The following is a 16,938-nucleotide window of genomic DNA, read 5'->3' as shown; positions in this document are numbered from 1 at the left end:
GTGCTGCCCGAGCTATACAAGCCAATTGCCCATCTCTGACACAAGACAGGGCTGTTATGCACTCTCTCCTCTCTTTCGTTGATAAAGAAGAAGCGGCACAAAACGGAAAACAAAAATGCAGGCGAGGCGTCGCTTTTCATTTGATTGGAAAAACACGAAGTAGAAGCGGAGTAGAAAGCGTGCAACGTGTAAAAGTGGAGCACATGCAGCAGGTCTAATCAGCTCCACAAATATATAGACTGCAAAATGGCCACCGTAAGCATTAAATCGCTATTTAATCTCGAATGCAAATTAACAGCATATCGGCCTCCAGACTTTTGTGGGCTCAAAGTTCTCCAAACATGTTCTAGTTGAAGAAGAAGAGGGGGAGGAGGAGGAGGAGGATTCCGCCGAGTCTGGTTCCACATCGTCGTTCAGTTTACAGGAGTGCATCGACGAGTTCAGGGCACGCCGCATTCGCCGTGTGTCCACTCAAAGCCGCGACTGCGAGACCAACAATAACCACATCAACATGTCCCGACAGCTTCCCCGAGTCCGCAGAACCACGGATGCGGACCTAATCAACCAGAATCGCTGCAACAAGGAGCAGGAGCGCAAGGGGAAGCCGTGCCAGAACGGCTTCTGCTACTGCTTCACCAGCGACAGCGGAGACTGCGGCTCCACAGCGCCGCCACGTGACCAGCACGTGCGACTACCAAGGCGCAGCAGGCGATCTGAGAGCGCCAAGGTAAGCCACTACTGACCAGCCCCCTAGAGTTCCCTCATTAAACTCACATTTTACAGCCCGCCAAGCAGAACAATCTCGGCAGCCAGCGGCAGCAGGCGGAGAAACTTCGTCGAAGTGAGCCGACCAGCATAAATTCTGGCTTCAAAACTCCCTTAACTGCTGTCAGTCGCTTGAGAGCCGTGGCCGGCGAGGATGAACCGCTTATACACATCATCCAGGAGCTGCACGACAACTGTGTGGTGTCCGAAGTGCGCGTGAACCGCCACAAGCTGTCAGATTCTGGCTCCAGTTGCCGGCACAGGAGCACAAAGAGAGAGCCTACTAAAATGCTTTCATACGAACCCATAGCCTATAAGCCCTCAGCTCCTGTTTTGTCTAACATCAGCGAACAGGAATCCGCTGTGGAGGAGGAGCAGGAGAAGGAAGAGCTGGCCACCGAGCCCACAAGTCGCAGGAGCTCTCGCTCTAGACGCAGTTCCGGAGCAGGTGGACGCCTGCTGCAGAAGCGCCTCTCGCAGGGTCAAGTCAGCTTCAAGGCACGCAACTCGCAGCTGCCGCCTCCGAAGCCGCCGCGTCGCAGCTCCCAAAGTCTGGATGGGAAGCTATCGCAATCCTCGCTCACCTCCACGAATCCTTCGGTGCGGGAGGCCGAGCGAGTGCTGGACGAGTTCCTGCGCAAGCGTGGCGTTCAGGTGCCTACGAGCAACTTGGAGCCTTCGCGCAAAAAGGACAGCAAGCGCAGATCGTTTCCCATGGGTAAGTTATACCCATAAGCCCTAAAAAATGAAACCGTAACCAAATAGAATCTATTTTACCAAAAATCAAATGTATTTACCAAATAAAGACTTTTATATCCAACCATTTGGCTTACGGTTTCATTTATTGGTTCCTTGGTTATTCGATGTTTTTACGAGTTTTGCGTCTTTCTTTAGCTGAGGTAGAGAAGCCCACGCATCCCAGGAGCCACAAGCAACTGCCCACCTGCCCCTCACTCAGTGACATTGAGCGCGTGGTGGAGTCCAAGCGGGGTTCAAATTACGCCCGGAATATTCGGCAGGAGAGCAGTCGCAAAGGAGCGCACACCAAGGAGGTTATTATTGGCTGGACAGAACCCAAGATCACCGATATGCTCAACTACGAGGGCAAGACAGCCAGCGAGTTTAGGACGCCGGCGGAACCCCAAGTGGGCATTGGATGGCAACTGCCTAAAGCGCAGCCGCAGCCTGTAGTGCCAAAGGTTTCCTTGGACACTGTTGATGGAAGTGTTTGCGAGAACCTGGCATCCAATATGATGCACAAGGAGACGCCCATCAAGTATCCCAGTCGAGTTAACACGGCAGGAGGTCAGGCCAGCCAGAAGTTCATCTGGGGCGAGCAGTGGCGGAATCTATCTCCTTGGAAGGGTAACAAACCGAAGAACCTTGGAAAGAAGTCCAAGAACTTCCTGAACAACTCCAAAAAGAAGATCCTGCGCTTCGTCTCGCCGAAGAAGTCTAATCAGGAGGATAACACGCAGCTGGATCAGCACAGATTCACTCCCCAACAGTGCACTATTGGGGTACAGACCTCTACCTCGCAACTGGACCTACATTCACAGTCTCCGCCGGGAAGCTACCACTCCCCCATGCAGACCACGCCCTCGGGTACCACCACATCCACCCGCCAACAGCTGGACACAGAGCAGCCGTACTTCGATTTCGAACGCAAGGTGAAGGCGCCGACTCCGCCGAAGAAGCTGCCCCGTGCCAACAGAGCCCGCAAGCTGGACTTTCAAGCAGCAGCAGCACCCACCACCTATCGTTCGTATCACAAGGATCTCGACCAGGACGTCACCATCACCAAAATGGGCTATCTGCTCAGCAGCATCAGGGCCAAGCTGGAGGCCAGCGATGAGCAGGCAGTGAGAACCTTTCAGGTGAGTCCCTTAAGCTTTTGCTTTATAATTTGTGGGGTGTGTTCATTTCGTACCTTTATTGATGAGTCCAAAAAGCATGAAGAGATTAAATACTAGACAACGGTAAATACTGCACCCAAGGCGTAGTGATCCGACCCCAGACGGTAATTGGGGATCTGTCCCGTCCCAATGCAACAGTTGATTGTGGGCAGTGAGTAGACGCTGAGGGGCAAGAGCTTGTGTCTGCTCCGCGATCCTAGCGAGCGCAGGATGTAGTCCACGATGACCCATTCGTTCTGGTATGTGGAGGCAGTTCCTTTTCCCGAATCGATGATCTCGAAATGCAGGGGTTCTGGGCAATCTGTGGAATCCACACCCCCATTCTTGCCAACGAGGAATTCAATAGGCGGGGAGTCGGGCAGACTGTTGAAGTCACCAGTCAGGACGATGGGCGTGTCGGTGGAGAACGAGTGCAGCTCCTCCAGAATCCTTTCCACCTGGGCGCAACGGACATCGCTCCGTTTCTGGTTGAAGAGCAAGTGCGTGGTGGCGACCACGAACTCCTTCTGCTGCTCCTGCTGCTTTCTGAATCGGAACTTGGCAAACAAGGCCACATTGTCGCGATTGAGCAGGGCCACCGCCTGGTCGCGCAGCTCCACGGCTTGGTGGTCTAGCAACTTGAACTTTGAAGAGTCGTAGACAATGGCGCATCCGTCCGTTCGACAGCCGGTCTTCTTTTTGTAGACATAAGCCAACTTCTTGCCATTGCCTATACGCAGTCTTTGGACGAGCACTGGGAGGTGGTCGAACTGCATCTCCTGCAGGCATAGTATGTCCGGATCCAGTTTGAGCAGTTCCCTGAGAAGGTTCTGCTGGCGGCGTTGCCAGCTGAGGAACTCATGCGGGATTCCCACGTACAGGAAAAGGTGCTCCAGTAGCAGATCCTGGGCCAAGATATTATACGAGACAACCTTGAAGGAGGAGCACTTGTGTGGGTCTCCACCCTCAGTCGGATCCCCCAATGGCGTCCAGCGCCTATTCCGATCGTGGCTCGACTCCATTTCCTTCGCTTTTTGTTTGCGCTTTCCGCTGGCTCCTTTTGCCTGGCTGCTAACGCTGCGCCTGATGATCCTTGATGTCGCCTTGAGTGTAACGTTGTGCAGCAGGGACTTGTACATCTCACCAGGTGCGCCTCCCCATATGCCCGAGCTCCTGGTCCCCTTAAAAGCCTCTTGCTTCTTTAGTGTTTTTGGGTGGCGTCTGAATTTTCGAGTGGAGGAAAGAAGTCTGCTGTTGTCAGCTGTTTTCACTTCTTGTTTTGCGCTCTCCTTCGCTGGGCTGCATTGCAGCTGATATCGATAACGCGGCGGTACTCGGTCTATCGAAATTAAAAAAAAAGTTTATTTGGAGTAGCATTACAAGATCCAATTCCCAATACCTCTAATCGATTTGGCTAATCATTGGTTTATTTTATTTATAAATTTTTTATTTTATTTTTTTATAAATATATCGTAAATATGGTTAGTATTTCAATAATAAAAGTATTATTTCAATCGATTGCAGAACTGCTCTCGCCGCTTTGACCGCCATGAGCCTCAGATCAGCCATCTTCAAACCGAAAGCTACGACTGCACAGACGGACCCAGCAGTGGGGCAACCACATCGTTGGCCACCACACGGCAACAGCGCGATCTCGACAGCGAGCCCATTTACTCGGAGATTGAGGAAGACTGCCTGCGAATTAGAGGGAGTCCGCACCACGAGGTTAGGACCGCTGCACAGATCATAGACCACACGCCGACTCCTACGGAAAGCTCCACCGCGTATGTGAGTGAGTCTGTACCTGCGCCGTCGCCCTCGCGCGATGATATCAGTGCCATGTACGCCAGGGTGCAAAAGACGCCGAAGAACTCGCCGCAAATGAAGCCACTGGTTAAGCCTCAGATCAGTTTCCAAGCCATTCAGCCACAGAAGAGTACTCATTCCGCTTCGCCGCCTATAACAACACCTATTGTTCTTGATCAGGCGGTACAACCTAAAAGCTGCACCCAGTCGAATCCACCGCAGCTAAGCACCCAGATGGTTTCACCACAAGCGACTGCTCCTCAGCAGCCTGTAGCGTTGGGTCACTTTCTCCACGAATCCCTGAAGAACGGTAACTTCTTTCAGTTCATGCCTCTGCCCGAGGAGCCGAGTGGAACGGAATCCTCCTGCTCAGCCAGTCAGACCACTGAGTCCTCTGTGGTTCGCCAGCCGAAGTTAAAGTTGCCTCCGCCACATACCCACCATTCCTTAAACAATATCAGTGAGCAACACTCGCCGCCCAAGCAGAACCGGAATCTTTCTCGTTCAGAACTCTCTCTGCAGCGCAGCGAGATCTTCTTGGACAATCTGTGCCGCAGTGAACTGGTGTTGGATCGCCTGGAAAAGGTGCCCAATGTAAGTGCCATTGCAGTTTTTACAATTTGTCACATTTCTAAGCCAAAGCCCATTACAGAACACTTCTAATGTGGATTCCGTTTCGTACGACATGCCCGAGCAGCTCTACGCAGATTATAGCTTGGTTGGAGCGGGCAGCGCCGGCAGCTCCTTCGTGACCAACGATTACGGCTCCGGGCAAATCGAACCTGAACCGGCCAACCAGAGTACGCCGAAAAAGAAGCAGAGCCAGCGCTTTACAACCAAGGTAGAGATTTTTGTTGACTCCCACTAAAGCTTAAGGCTTCCGCTTGCATCTGATTTCTGACATCTGACACTGTAAATCCTGTAAATAGACACTACCACGCTGTACTCATCTAAAGCTTTCTGAAACGCACTTCAAATATAAGATTGTTGTTGAAACTGAGTAATGATTGATCTTTCAGCCCGCTTCCAATTTGACCATAGAAATTCATGATGGCCAAGCCACGTCGCTGCGCCAGTTTGGAAACAATCTGAGCATCAGTTGCCCCACAACTCCCCAGCAGGCGGAGGCCTCGCAGGCAGTGGATCCCTCTGTCCTGCACAACAGCAGCAGTTTGGGTGAGCTGATGCAGACGGAGCCCAATCCCAGTGACAGCCAGCTGATGTCAGTCAGCGCCCTCGCTCGCTACCGCCTCCTGAAGAATGCCCTTCGTCGTTCGTACCGCAAGGGAAAGGACTTCTTCCTGGCGGAGAAGCAGCGCCTGGCTCAGAGCCTCAATCTCTCGAGGGATCAATCGAATCAGACGGATGGGGAGCTGGATAGCAGCACCTACTACGCCAGCTTCAACGTGGATTCCTTGCTAAACGATTCCCTGAACCCAAACGAGCAGCTGGCCCAAGCTGTGAGCATATGTCGGCAGATGCCGGAATTGGAGATCTCTGCGGAGATGGTGGAGGCGGAGCGACTGTTGCTCTTCTCTACCTTGCGAAAATCGACTCCACTTGGTGGCCAATTGAATGAAGAAGCATTGGCCGCACGTAGAAAATCCCAGTGCCTGCTGATCGACGCCATGGAACTGCCGGTGAGGGCGGACGTCAGCCGGGATATGTTCTTCAACTACCACTACATCTGCACCTTTGAGTGCGGAGGACGCATACGATCCACTCAGTCGGTAGAGTGCCAGAATGGCTCCGCCTTCTTTCGAGACTGTGGCTTGGAGTTCTACAGTGGAGAAAATGCGGACTCCTTGGAGCTGCGCTGTCAGATCTTCATGCTCCGCCTGCGCAAAGTTTCCACTCTGGCCTTGGAGCCTGCCAAGTCTCTGGTAAGTAGCTTCAGTTGTCCTCAGAGGCAGTTCGCTAATAAGTTACCTTACAGCGCCGCGGCAGCGGAAACTTAGGTTCTGCCAACTCGAGCTGCTCTGCGGGTTCTGGTGGTGAGCAAATCATGTCACGCTTTCGCTTACATGCCTCTTTCCATCTGCGAGCTGTGGATCTGTCACCATTTCAACTGGTGACCAATGAGTCGAGATCAAGCGACAAAATCTGCCTGCGCAGTTCTAGCTCCTGGCAAGTTCCCCTGAGCACGCACACCAAATCCACGAATCTGGGACCTGCCATATCTATTACTGGCAGAGTGGACTTACGGCTGCCCAAGACCCGCTTCTCTGGCTACCTAAATGTTCAGGATCCGAAGAGCCAGCACAACTGGAACCGCAGATGGTGCATTCTGGATGGCGTGCGGTTATCCGTTTGGCAACACGAGGATAATCTGGAAAGTGATACCCCGATATTCTCGCTGGAGTTGCCTGGACTCGGACAATCCCAGATAGCTGCAGCCCCCCGCGAGCTGTGTGCTCGGGCGAGAAGTTTTCTGCTGCAAGGAAGGGAATCAGATTACGAATCGGGAGTCTTCTTTGCTGCCGATACGCAAGCGGAGCTCTCGGAATGGCTAACCCATCTAAATGAGGCTATAGCTTTCGCCAGGCACTGGCTGTGCTCCTGACAGCAGCTGCATTGCCCAACGCTTTTTATTTTTATATGTGTTAAAGTTTTCTATTTATATTTGGTTATATTTAAATTGTGCTTAAATCTTTCCACAAATTGTATATTGTTTGCCATGCAAACGTGTCGCTCCTTTCAATGCAATTCTAGCCCTTACGTCATACGTATGTGAATCAACATTCCTTTCCCTGAGCGGGATATAGTCATTTGATCTGAACCATCTGAATCCCCAGTGTCCTGCTGGCTTGGCGTTCACGTCACAACAACAACAGTTTATTACGTACATAATTTACATGGGCTACGATAAGTTGATAAGATACAGATACGATTATATATTTGATATAGGTTACAATATGATACACAAGTATGTTATATGCGCTGGTTGCCCCCGGTTATCTGCGAAATCGGTTATCCATGCTCACGTCCCCACATCCTCACATTCGTGCCTAGTTAGTGCCTACTCGTAACTATTACATTTAAGTATATGTACTATTTAAGCTGCTTTGTAATTTCGTTTTCATTTCGTTTTCGTTTGCTCATTACAGTGCAAAACATAAGAGTCTGAGGTTATGTTTGTTGTGGTATTGTTTCCAAGCAATTTACATACTTAACTTGTACATTACTTAAGCACTGACTATTCTCTATTGATCTGACAACTGGTCACGTTAAACTGTACTTGGTGTGGGCTCTGCTTAGGCTTAGGATCGCTATAATCTGTATCTGATTCCGGCTCTGATTGTGGTTCTTTTTCTGTTTCTGTTTCTGTTTCTGCTGATAACTAGTTGGGATGAGTCTATGGGTCTAAGGATATGCAGGAGCGCAGTGCAAGTCGGGTCCTTCTGAGGGATTCGGGTTTGGCTTAGGCTTAGGCTCAGGCCAGCACATACTTCCACACTCGATTCGTCTGGTGATTGGTTCCGATCTCGGTCACATACAGCGCCGATCCGTTGACACTGACCGCCATGGAGTGCGGGTTCTTGAACTCGCCCCAGTGCCCGATGATCGTCTCCGAGCGCGGATCGATGGTGAATCCCCGCACCGGCAGCATGGAGGTGGGTCCATTTACGGCGAACACTATGTCCCCGAAGCTGGCCACTCCGAAGACGCGACCCAAGTCCGGTTCCTGGATGGTGGCCGCCGGTTCACCCTCGCCGTGGGAGGATATCAAGCCAGCTCTGTGAAAGATTACCAATTGATATTGTGTACATATGGCTAGCTGAGTGTAGCTTACTTGGGACAGACCACCCTCATGTTCTCCCTGTCGGCGATGCACAACAGATCTAGGTGTTCCAGCAAGGTGATGGCGTGTGGCACCTGCAAAGAGAGGAATTCTGCAGAGCAGGTCGTTAGGAAACACAACGACACATCTGGATGTTGCATCAGAGTAAATATTAAGTATACGCACCGGGTGGCTGGGGAATCGTGCGGAGCAGCTTGCCAGCGGCATTGAACTTGAGTATGCGACTGTTGCAGTAGCCATCGGCGACGAAGAACTGTGGTGCGGGATTATAGTAAGCTCGAAAGTCAAAGAGATCAACAGGTATGCATGTCTTACCTCTCCGGTGGTCGCCACTGCAATGGATGTGGGCTTGCACAGGTGCTTCACGGATGATCCTGGCCTGAAGCGCTTCCCAATGGTCAGCAGAGGCTTGTTGCTAAAGGGCTTGAACTAAGGGGTAAGGGGTAAGGGGATTACGTTAAAGGGTAACTTATTGACATAAACAGAACACCTGCCTTGAAAGCCTGGTGCATGGCCACATCCGTGATCCAGTAATTCCCGTGCAAGTCGATGGTCAGGCCATGCGGCATGTAGAACATGTTCGATCCCCAACCCGACTTGATGGCGCCCGTCTTCGCGTCCAGCACGTATATGGTGTTCTCCTTGATGGGCCCGTACTCAATAAGGTAGTATATATTGCTCTCGTTGAATGTGCTGCAAATAGTAAATAGAATTGGCAATAGTAACTAGCTTATATCTATCTATTCCACTGTACACATTGTACTAAAAACCTGATCCATACTATATATTATTTGTTATTAGTCTCCTTTCAGTTTGCAATAAAAACAAAGGATCAAAGTGATTGGTTTCTGTTGCCTGTGTACATATGGGATAGACACTTGTTACCAGGCAGCGCCAGCTGTTGACCTACTTTACATCCCAGTAGCGCTCGGCGCGGTGGAAAACCACCGGACTGCCCTGCGGATCCACGGCCACGGCGGTGACCTGGCCAAAGCTGTGCTGCTCGGTGGGCCAGTTCTCCACGAGCACGGGAGTCGGCACGCTGGCCGCCGGAAGGGGCACGTTGTCGTAGCTGCGTTGGTTCTGCAGGGCCACTGCATCATCGTCGGCCAGTGGCATTGCCAGCTCTGGCTGCTCCGGCTTCGCGAGCCCCTTCTCCTGAAGCCTCCTCTTGATGAGCGCCCGCACCTGGTCGAAGAAGCGCTCGTTGAGGTTGACACCTGGTCCCAGGTCCACGGCCAAGCCCGCTGGCAGGTGGTTGCTGCTGCTGGGCGCCACACATCCCAAGCTTATGGCCAGCAGCGCCACGAACAGGAGACGCGACATTTTCTGGAAGTCCTGCGATTTTCTTCACCCAAAACAACGGCGACTCGGTTCTGGCTTCGCTCACTCGATTTTCCTCACTGCCAACATCTGTTGGCGGTGTCTATATGTCGAGCTGGCAATAGATTAACTGACTCTGCTCCGGACACACACACACACACTCGCACACGCACTCCCACGCTGTTCGATTTTCGCTTTCACTGCGACGCCTGCGCCTTGGTCCTGCACAGTGGGGCAAATCATCGAATACAAGTTTTAACCCAATGGAAAATTCATTGGTGGTTACTGCACTTTCTATACCTTGCCAGACCAAACAAGTTTGCACTCTAGTCTCGAATAAATTTATTAAAAAAGTGCTAGGAACGTATAAATATAAATATTATTCGATTTAACATCTTATGGTTTCTTTTAATGTAACTTGAAAACGTGCAGAACTAGTCGCTTCGGTTTCACTGTGGCCCTGCCACAAGCCGTCGTGAATTGGAAAGCCTGTATTGATTTTCCAACAGCAGCGCGGAAACAGTGCGTGCGAAAAGTAACGCGACACTTGGTACTTTTTACTCAGCGCGAGGTGCGATAACAACGGGGGAGACTAGCTCATCTCCACTAGAGTATTTTGGAGGCTGAGCTGGAGGCTCCAAGTGGGCATCCTCCTGGAATAATTTTCGTTTGGCCTGCGGAGGCGTTTGGTCGGCAGTCAGTGTGTTTGACGTCACAGCGAGCTGTGTTGTTTGTGAGGGGGCGTGGCGGGGGCAAAGTCCGGAGCGGCTTCATCCTACGCCCCCCAATCCCAGTTCGGCTGGGTCCAAATATAACCGGTGTCCGTCATCGAGCAGTAGGCATTGTAGTAGCGTCCCGGCGAGCTGGGAAATGCGAAAGTAATTGCATAAAACCGAATCGGGGAAGGAAAGCTAATTCGGTTTCGGTTTCCCCCATGGCATTGGATTCCGGGCACTCGGCCGGAAACGGAAACTCACCGGCAGTAGGAGAACTGGGGGCACTTGCAGCGGAAGAGGCTCTGGAACTCCTCCTTGCACACCTCGTTCCACCAGCAGGTGCGCTAGAATGCATTGGAAACGAAAGGGTTAGCTCCCAGCCACTATGTACCACCTGTTATCCATAGGCACCTCGGTCATGTAGCCGTGGACACTCTGATCCGAGTAGCTTCGCTTCGAGAGATGCGCCTGCACGGGGCAGAAGAGCAGCGTCACCACCAGAAGCAACAGTCGTGACGTCACGGGCAGCGAGTGGGGGGCGCACTGTAATGCACAGGAGAAAGTGAAACCCAATCAGACAAATAACCCTAAGTTGCCCCCGAAAGCACTAAAGTTCAACTACTTTCCACTGCACACTCGTGAACACCTTTATGAGCTAGGAGTTGCCACTCCTGTGATTATTGTTTATTTTTGGAGCTCACCATCATATAGCTTCCTCTGTTGCCGTCTTGACTTATCCTCCGCTCCCGAAGTACAGTGAACACTTCACGTGCCGCACGTCCTGCGATGAATGTCGCCTGTTTTCCGTTTTTGGCATCCCTTTGGGGCGGTGGCGTCGGCATCTCGGCATCTCGGCTGCCTTGCATAAGCATAAGTATTGGCCCCGTTCGCCCTCGGCTTTCAGCTTTCACTACTTTCACACGCACACACACACACAGCCAGCGAGTGCATTCACTGCTGCACTGGTGTTGGTGTGCTTTTGGCCCATTTCGAAGGGTGATTGCCTCACTGTTTGGCTGTGCTGGGTACACAATCCCATACAGGGCCTGTTAAGAACGAGAAATATAAATGAAATGTACCACAACCCTTTTAGCAACCCTTTAACAACAAATCAAAAGAAGATATTTGTATCCAACGAACTGAACTCTCACTTGTATCTTAAATTAAATCTGAACACTAGAGGGCGGCACTTTATTTTTCATATATTGATGCGATGATATATTTTAAGAAGTAAAATTTGATGATTGATGCGGTACTAATTCAACCAAATTGCTGGTATAATTTTGAAAACAATGCTTGAAAATTCCTTTGTTTTGAGCGACGTCATCTCTTTCGTCTGATAGAAAACGCACGCGACATGACTCAGCAGAGGAAAGCGAGAAATAAGCAAAAGTGGCAGATGCTTAAAATAGTTCATAAAGTCATTTAGTGGCCAAAGTATTTTCATATTAGCCGCGTCAAATCAACACTCTCAACAGGTAGAAAATTATGAAAATTCCTATATATGTATCTAAAGAGAAAAGGGGGCGTAAAAGTGTCGAGAAATTCTTCTGGCATTTTCCAGAACACATTTTGCACTTTGGATTTTCGCTTTTCAAAAAAGTATTATACAGAATAGAATTCGCATACAAACTGTGGGAATTTGTGTAGGTTTGCTTTTTAGTACTGTGTGTTTCTTCTGGAACAAACAATCGGAAACACTATCAGCTTAACTCCGAAAAAGGCCTGTCTGCGCAGTGACTAATAGATTCTTCTTTGGGTCACCATCATCATAATCACAGCCGTCGGAGTCTCCAAATCCAACGACTCCCACGGTAACAAACAAAACAGGCTGAAATCGCTCGCAGATTCGCACCGAAGATATGTGTTTGGCATATATAGGTTCAGAATGTTCTCTAGAATGACGCTCGTTTAAATTTAGATGGGAAATAAATTTTCATATTTTTAGCCCGTGGGGGAAGATGTAAACAATCTGTTGAGGGTATAAAACCGTGTGAGTGCTCGAGGAGCTCCATCAAAATCGCAGCAGCCGCGAATCGAAGCAGACGCGTTTATCCAAGTGAATTGAATCTAAAAAGGTACGAGAAAGGACAGAGCCAACGCGGAATTTATTGTGCAGTGAAGAAGTGAAGTGATTAGCTCATTGTCGTCTCGTTTCTTGATCAAAGCAGATGTCCGTAGTGCCACTGATGTTCCGTGACTGGTGGGATGAGCTCGACTTTCCAATGCGCACCTCGCGCCTCTTGGACCAGCACTTCGGTCAGGGACTGAAGAGGGATGACCTCATGTCCTCCGTGTGGAACTCCCGCCCCACAGTGCTGCGATCGGGATACCTGCGCCCCTGGCACACGAACAGCCTGCAGAAGCAGGAGTCCGGATCCACCCTCAACATCGACAGCGAGAAGTTCGAGGTCATCCTGGACGTGCAGCAGTTCTCGCCATCCGAGATCACCGTCAAGGTGGCCGACAAGTTCGTCATCGTGGAGGGAAAGCACGAGGAGAAGCAGGACGAGCACGGATATGTCTCCCGCCAGTTCTCCAGACGCTACCAGCTGCCAAGTGAGTCCGAATTCCTTCAACAATAGAAAGTATGCTCAACGTGTATGATCCTTTCCCTAGGTGATGTCAACCCCGACACGGTCACATCCTCCCTCTCTTCCGACGGCCTGCTGACCATCAAGGCGCCCATGAAGGCGCTGCCTCCTCCGCAGACTGAACGCCTTGTGCAGATCACACAGACTGGTCCCTCCTCCAAGGAGGACAACGCCAAGAAGGTGGAGACCTCCACCGCCTAGGACTCAATCCTTTTGTACCGCCTTCAGTGTTAGTTAGTTTATGTCTACGTGTGCCTTATATATTGGACTCTACATATTTTATATCAATTAAAACGAATCTTTAGATAAACATTTGAAGAACAAGGTGTTTGTAGGTCAAACGGCGTGATCTTGCTTTATTTGCTCTCTCTCTCGTTATCTGTTAACTACTTCTGAGCTAAGCCAAAACAGCTATACAATACATTATCTTTATTCTTCTCGATATGTATCTTACGGATCATTCAGGAGCAGTAGTTCGTCCATAGTCACTCCGTTCTTCGCAAGAACCTCTTGTATGCGGACATTGGCCTTCTTAATTTGTTCGGGCTTCAATTCGTCCTTGTAACCATTGACATCACCTCGTCTCACGAATCTAGAGGATTACAAGTGAATCGTTTTTCGGAAAACTATGGGACATTCTCTTACGGGTGAACTTCTTTACCAGCATTTTCGTGTTGCACTTGGGCCAACTCCCACAGATGATTCGTGGTGGGATTTTCTGAAAAGAAAATTCATTTAGCTCAATGAGATCATTGTTTCCGCATAGGCTTCCAACTCTTCATTTCCGAGAAGGACAAATGCTTCAGCAGTTTCTCCATTTGCTGATCGTTGATGGGTTTATTCAGAAATCTGGAGACATCGTTGATCACTCCTCGCAGATCTTTCTTCATCATTTCGAAGCTGGTGTAAAAGACCCAAGGCTCGTTCCTCAGTTGGTAGAACTCATGGGCGTGTTCAATGAACTCCGTGGGGAAATCATCAGAGGCCAACCACTCATCGAAGTACTGGTGCAGTGTCTTCCCGTAATTGGAACCAAAGGATACTCCGTGATAATATCGGGAGACATAGGAGTCCAGGGGGCTACGGGACACATAGACCACTTTGTTGTTTCCCTCCCAAAGTTTTGAGGGGAGGAGGGCAAGCGGAAGGTGGGACTTTATCAGTCGCGGGGACTTCAGTTCCTCGATAGGCCCGAATGAGCGGTTCAGGTCCTGAAAAACGGAGTAACCGAACCTGGAAGACGTGGAGGTGTAAGTATATATATGTAAGCCCACGAATACGGATACACCCACTCGAGAAACGGAGTTCGCAGCTCCTGGTCCTTGGCCAACGCCCCCTCGAAATCGCAGTTGTTGAGCAGCAACCAGAGCAGTTCCTGCATCCAAGTGGTTCCGCATTTCGGTAGGGTTACGATCCAGACATCGTCATCTCTGAGCTTCATATCGTGCACCAAGCGAAGAAAGTTCTCCGAATCTTTTCTATGCAGTAGCTTTCGATTGCCCCAGTCCTTATCGATGAGGTTCGTGGGATAGCTCCGCGGCCAGACCCGAACCCGTTCCATGGCGACAGCCTACTGAGCTTTTGTGGGGAATGAAGTAGACTATATCACTGGTTGGGTAACTATTTAAGAGAAAGACCTGCTTTGCTCGCTCAGTTCTCTCTTCTCACTCCGATGATAAGATTGCACTGTAGTTAATGGGACGCATCTTTTATTTCGGTTGATAAAAGCCATGAAAACAAACCCAGCCAAGATATAGATGCACTTCTTTCCATAAAGTAGGTCAGATGAGCGGAAAGCTTCGTATTATTTTATCAAAGAAAGAAGCTTTGCGATCGAAGAGATATAAACATAAATTGTATTTATAATGTTACTTGTTTATTAGAGTAGCTGCTGGTAATGATAATGAGCCACTTAATGCGGTCATAGTAGATAATGGAGTGCCAAGCACAGGAACGTAAACAGTTCGCTCATAAAATAATTAAGTTACATACAGTATAGGGGAAGCAATTATTTATTAAACATATATGTACGTATATCATCACAGCTTACGGACTATTAACGAAGATTACCCAAGAAACACATTAGTGAAAACAATTAGAGAGAATTACGCGGACGCAAATTTGCTGTAGTTGGCAAAGTCATCCATGTTCAATTTGAAATCCCGCAGATTGCTGTCCGACCAGAGATCGAATTCCCGGATGATGTCGGCGGTGAGCTCATCCTTGTGGCTGCCCACGACTCCGCGGCGAACGAACCTGCGGGGAGATTAGGCTGTTTAGCCTGCTCCAGGAGAGCATATGATCCAAGGACCTACCTGAACTCCTCCACCTCCCTGCCGGCAGCCGCCTTCATGCTCTCGAACTCCTTGACGTGGTTGCAGGCGGGATTGTCGCGCATGCTCTCGAAGGAGAGGTGTCGCTGCATCTGCTGGATCTGCTCCTGGCTGACACTGCGCTCCAGGAACTGGGCCACCTCCGAGATAACCTGGCCCAGCTGGCCCTTCATCCGCTCGTAGCTGGTGAAGAAGATGTTGGGCTCGTGGCGCAGCTGCCAAAAGTCCAGGATGTGCGGCCAGCAGGGCGTGAAGTTCACATAGCCGTCGATGAAGGAGTGCATGAAGTCCGACTTGGTGCCCTGGTAGCCCACCATTCCGCGCCAGTGGTGGAAGTAAGAGATGGCCGCGTCCTTCGGGTTGCGGTACACATAGATGATCTTGGGCCTCTTGCTCCAGATCTGCCTGGGCAGCATCCAGGCGGGCAGATGGGACTTGATCAGGCGCGGCGAAGGCAGGGCATTCGCTGCGGCGATGGTGTCGTGTGGCACGTTGGGAACCACGCCATTGAATCTGGAGAGGATTGTTGGTTGATTAGTACCCTTCACTTAGCTATGCTGATGGCTTGGGAACGCACTCAAGGAAGGGCGATCGATGCGTGAGATCCACGCTCTTGGCCGTCTCAAAATCACACTCGTTGATCACCAGCCAGGCCAGCTCCTGCATCCAGGTGGTGCCGCACTTCGGCAGCGTGACAATCCACACGTCGTCCTCCCGCACCTCGAAGTCGTACACCCGATCCAGGACCGGCTGGAAGGTGTCCGCCAGGCGGCAGAAGCGCTGCTCCCAGTTTCCGACCACCGGCACCGACGGCTTGCTGCTGGCGAAGATCGAGGAGTAGCCGCCACTGATGGCCAGCTTGTCGATCTGCTCGAAGGGCACGCTCTTGGCAAAGAAGCTCGACTGGGGCATCTTCGATACGGGGTGGGTAGGTGGCTCAAGTGGGCGAACGATTGATCGACCTGATCGGCTCGGCAGTTGAAACCGCATTAAACGCTGCTTGAGAAACACCCATGGATCGGCAGCAGAATCTCGGCTCTTTCCTCGACTTGGAGATGGCAGCGTGACACGATCGTTAAGGAAGGGACCTCAAATCGGAAGCCATTAAAACATAGTTATATTAATATAACATATTTAGGCTCTTAGTTTAGCATTTTGCTAAATAGCCTTAGATATGGTTACCAACTAACTTGCTAAAACCAAATTCCAATTGTTCAAAAGCACTTGTATGAGTCTTGGCCCCAATATCACGCATCCATCGCCAAAACGCCAAGCGGCATTATGCAATTAACGCGTAACCGGACTCGTTTTTTACTCATATGCGACACGATTTTGGGCTGCATGAATCGATGGTGCTGTAAGATTGAATGACGGAAAGACTTTCTTTGTCCGAAACGTCCGAAAGAAAGTTTTCGGGCTGGAACCGCTCGCATTGTTTACCTTTCGATCGCGGCGGCCAGGTGAAATTAAGAAGACGCTTTTGGGCAGCCGTCGAGTTGGAAGAATGCCAGCCATTAGCTGCGGATAACAGGTTGTTTGCATTCACAGAGGGTGGGGCTCGCACCAAATGAATAGATCATTATTATTGACGGAGTGAATGAAATACTAATGGAGCTGTTGGCAGTTATAGAATCTTGAATTGGGCTAGAACGGGCCAAGTTGGCCAACAACCTTGACCCGATGATTTGAGCGCTTTCTTGATCG

At 50.3% G+C, this 16,938-nt stretch overlaps 6 protein-coding genes across 7 annotated transcripts; 2 read left to right on the top strand and 4 right to left on the bottom strand.

Moving 5' to 3' along the window:
- The first annotated feature begins 51 nt into the window (after nucleotides 1-51).
- LOC6735917 lies at nucleotides 52-7,585 on the top strand. The gene is made up of 8 exons (XM_016181289.3): nucleotides 52-255; nucleotides 314-727; nucleotides 784-1,483; nucleotides 1,660-2,642; nucleotides 4,185-5,060; nucleotides 5,119-5,307; nucleotides 5,486-6,349; nucleotides 6,403-7,585. Exons 1-8 carry the CDS (start codon nucleotides 247-249, stop codon nucleotides 7,027-7,029), a joined length of 4,662 nt encoding a protein of 1,553 aa, XP_016029272.1. The 5' UTR covers nucleotides 52-246; the 3' UTR covers nucleotides 7,030-7,585.
- On the bottom strand, nucleotides 2,684-3,935 carry LOC27207542 (protein angel). The gene has a single exon (XM_016183229.3). It carries the CDS (start codon nucleotides 3,797-3,799, stop codon nucleotides 2,735-2,737), a length of 1,065 nt encoding a protein of 354 aa, XP_016029273.1. The 5' UTR covers nucleotides 3,800-3,935; the 3' UTR covers nucleotides 2,684-2,734.
- LOC6735916 (peptidyl-alpha-hydroxyglycine alpha-amidating lyase 2) lies at nucleotides 7,280-9,765 on the bottom strand. Its single transcript, XM_002082790.3, has 6 exons — nucleotides 9,179-9,765; nucleotides 8,763-8,961; nucleotides 8,584-8,697; nucleotides 8,434-8,521; nucleotides 8,260-8,359; nucleotides 7,280-8,203 (listed from the first exon to the last, which is right to left on the bottom strand). Exons 1-6 carry the CDS (start codon nucleotides 9,592-9,594, stop codon nucleotides 7,900-7,902), a joined length of 1,221 nt encoding a protein of 406 aa, XP_002082826.1. The 5' UTR covers nucleotides 9,595-9,765; the 3' UTR covers nucleotides 7,280-7,899.
- Nucleotides 9,766-9,916: 151 nt separating this feature from the next.
- LOC6735913 lies at nucleotides 9,917-14,499 on the bottom strand. Its single transcript, XM_002082787.4, is given in 9 exon segments — nucleotides 9,917-10,454; nucleotides 10,569-10,651; nucleotides 10,719-10,850; nucleotides 11,009-11,322; nucleotides 11,325-11,353; nucleotides 13,356-13,493; nucleotides 13,547-13,619; nucleotides 13,677-14,134; nucleotides 14,194-14,499. Coding segments are annotated over 9 exon segments (1,584 nt in total). The 5' UTR covers nucleotides 14,463-14,499; the 3' UTR covers nucleotides 9,917-10,366.
- LOC6735914 (protein lethal(2)essential for life) lies at nucleotides 12,226-13,213 on the top strand. 2 transcript variants are annotated; one of them, XM_016181290.3, is made up of 3 exons: nucleotides 12,226-12,385; nucleotides 12,479-12,866; nucleotides 12,927-13,213. In XM_016181290.3, the coding sequence occupies exons 2-3, from the start codon at nucleotides 12,479-12,481 to the stop codon at nucleotides 13,100-13,102; spliced, it is 564 nt and encodes a 187-aa protein (XP_016029271.1). In that variant the 5' UTR covers nucleotides 12,226-12,385; the 3' UTR covers nucleotides 13,103-13,213. The 2 variants fall into 2 exon arrangements, with proteins under 2 accessions (XP_016029271.1, XP_039148368.1); XM_039292434.2 differs by having other exon boundaries at nucleotides 12,309-12,385; nucleotides 12,476-12,866.
- A 398-nt stretch (nucleotides 14,500-14,897) lies between the features above and the next one.
- On the bottom strand, nucleotides 14,898-16,376 carry LOC6735912 (amine sulfotransferase). The gene is made up of 3 exons (XM_039292431.2): nucleotides 15,812-16,376; nucleotides 15,217-15,747; nucleotides 14,898-15,157 (listed from the first exon to the last, which is right to left on the bottom strand). Exons 1-3 carry the CDS (start codon nucleotides 16,222-16,224, stop codon nucleotides 15,007-15,009), a joined length of 1,095 nt encoding a protein of 364 aa, XP_039148365.1. The 5' UTR covers nucleotides 16,225-16,376; the 3' UTR covers nucleotides 14,898-15,006.
- Nucleotides 16,377-16,938: the final 562 nt, after the last annotated feature.

Source organism: Drosophila simulans, chromosome 2R, assembly GCF_016746395.2.
Source record: "Drosophila simulans strain w501 chromosome 2R, Prin_Dsim_3.1, whole genome shotgun sequence".
Taxonomy (NCBI): domain Eukaryota; kingdom Metazoa; phylum Arthropoda; class Insecta; order Diptera; family Drosophilidae; genus Drosophila; species Drosophila simulans.
The sequence above is the reverse complement of the archived record's forward strand: the minus strand, read 5'-3'. Positions and strand labels throughout refer to the sequence as shown.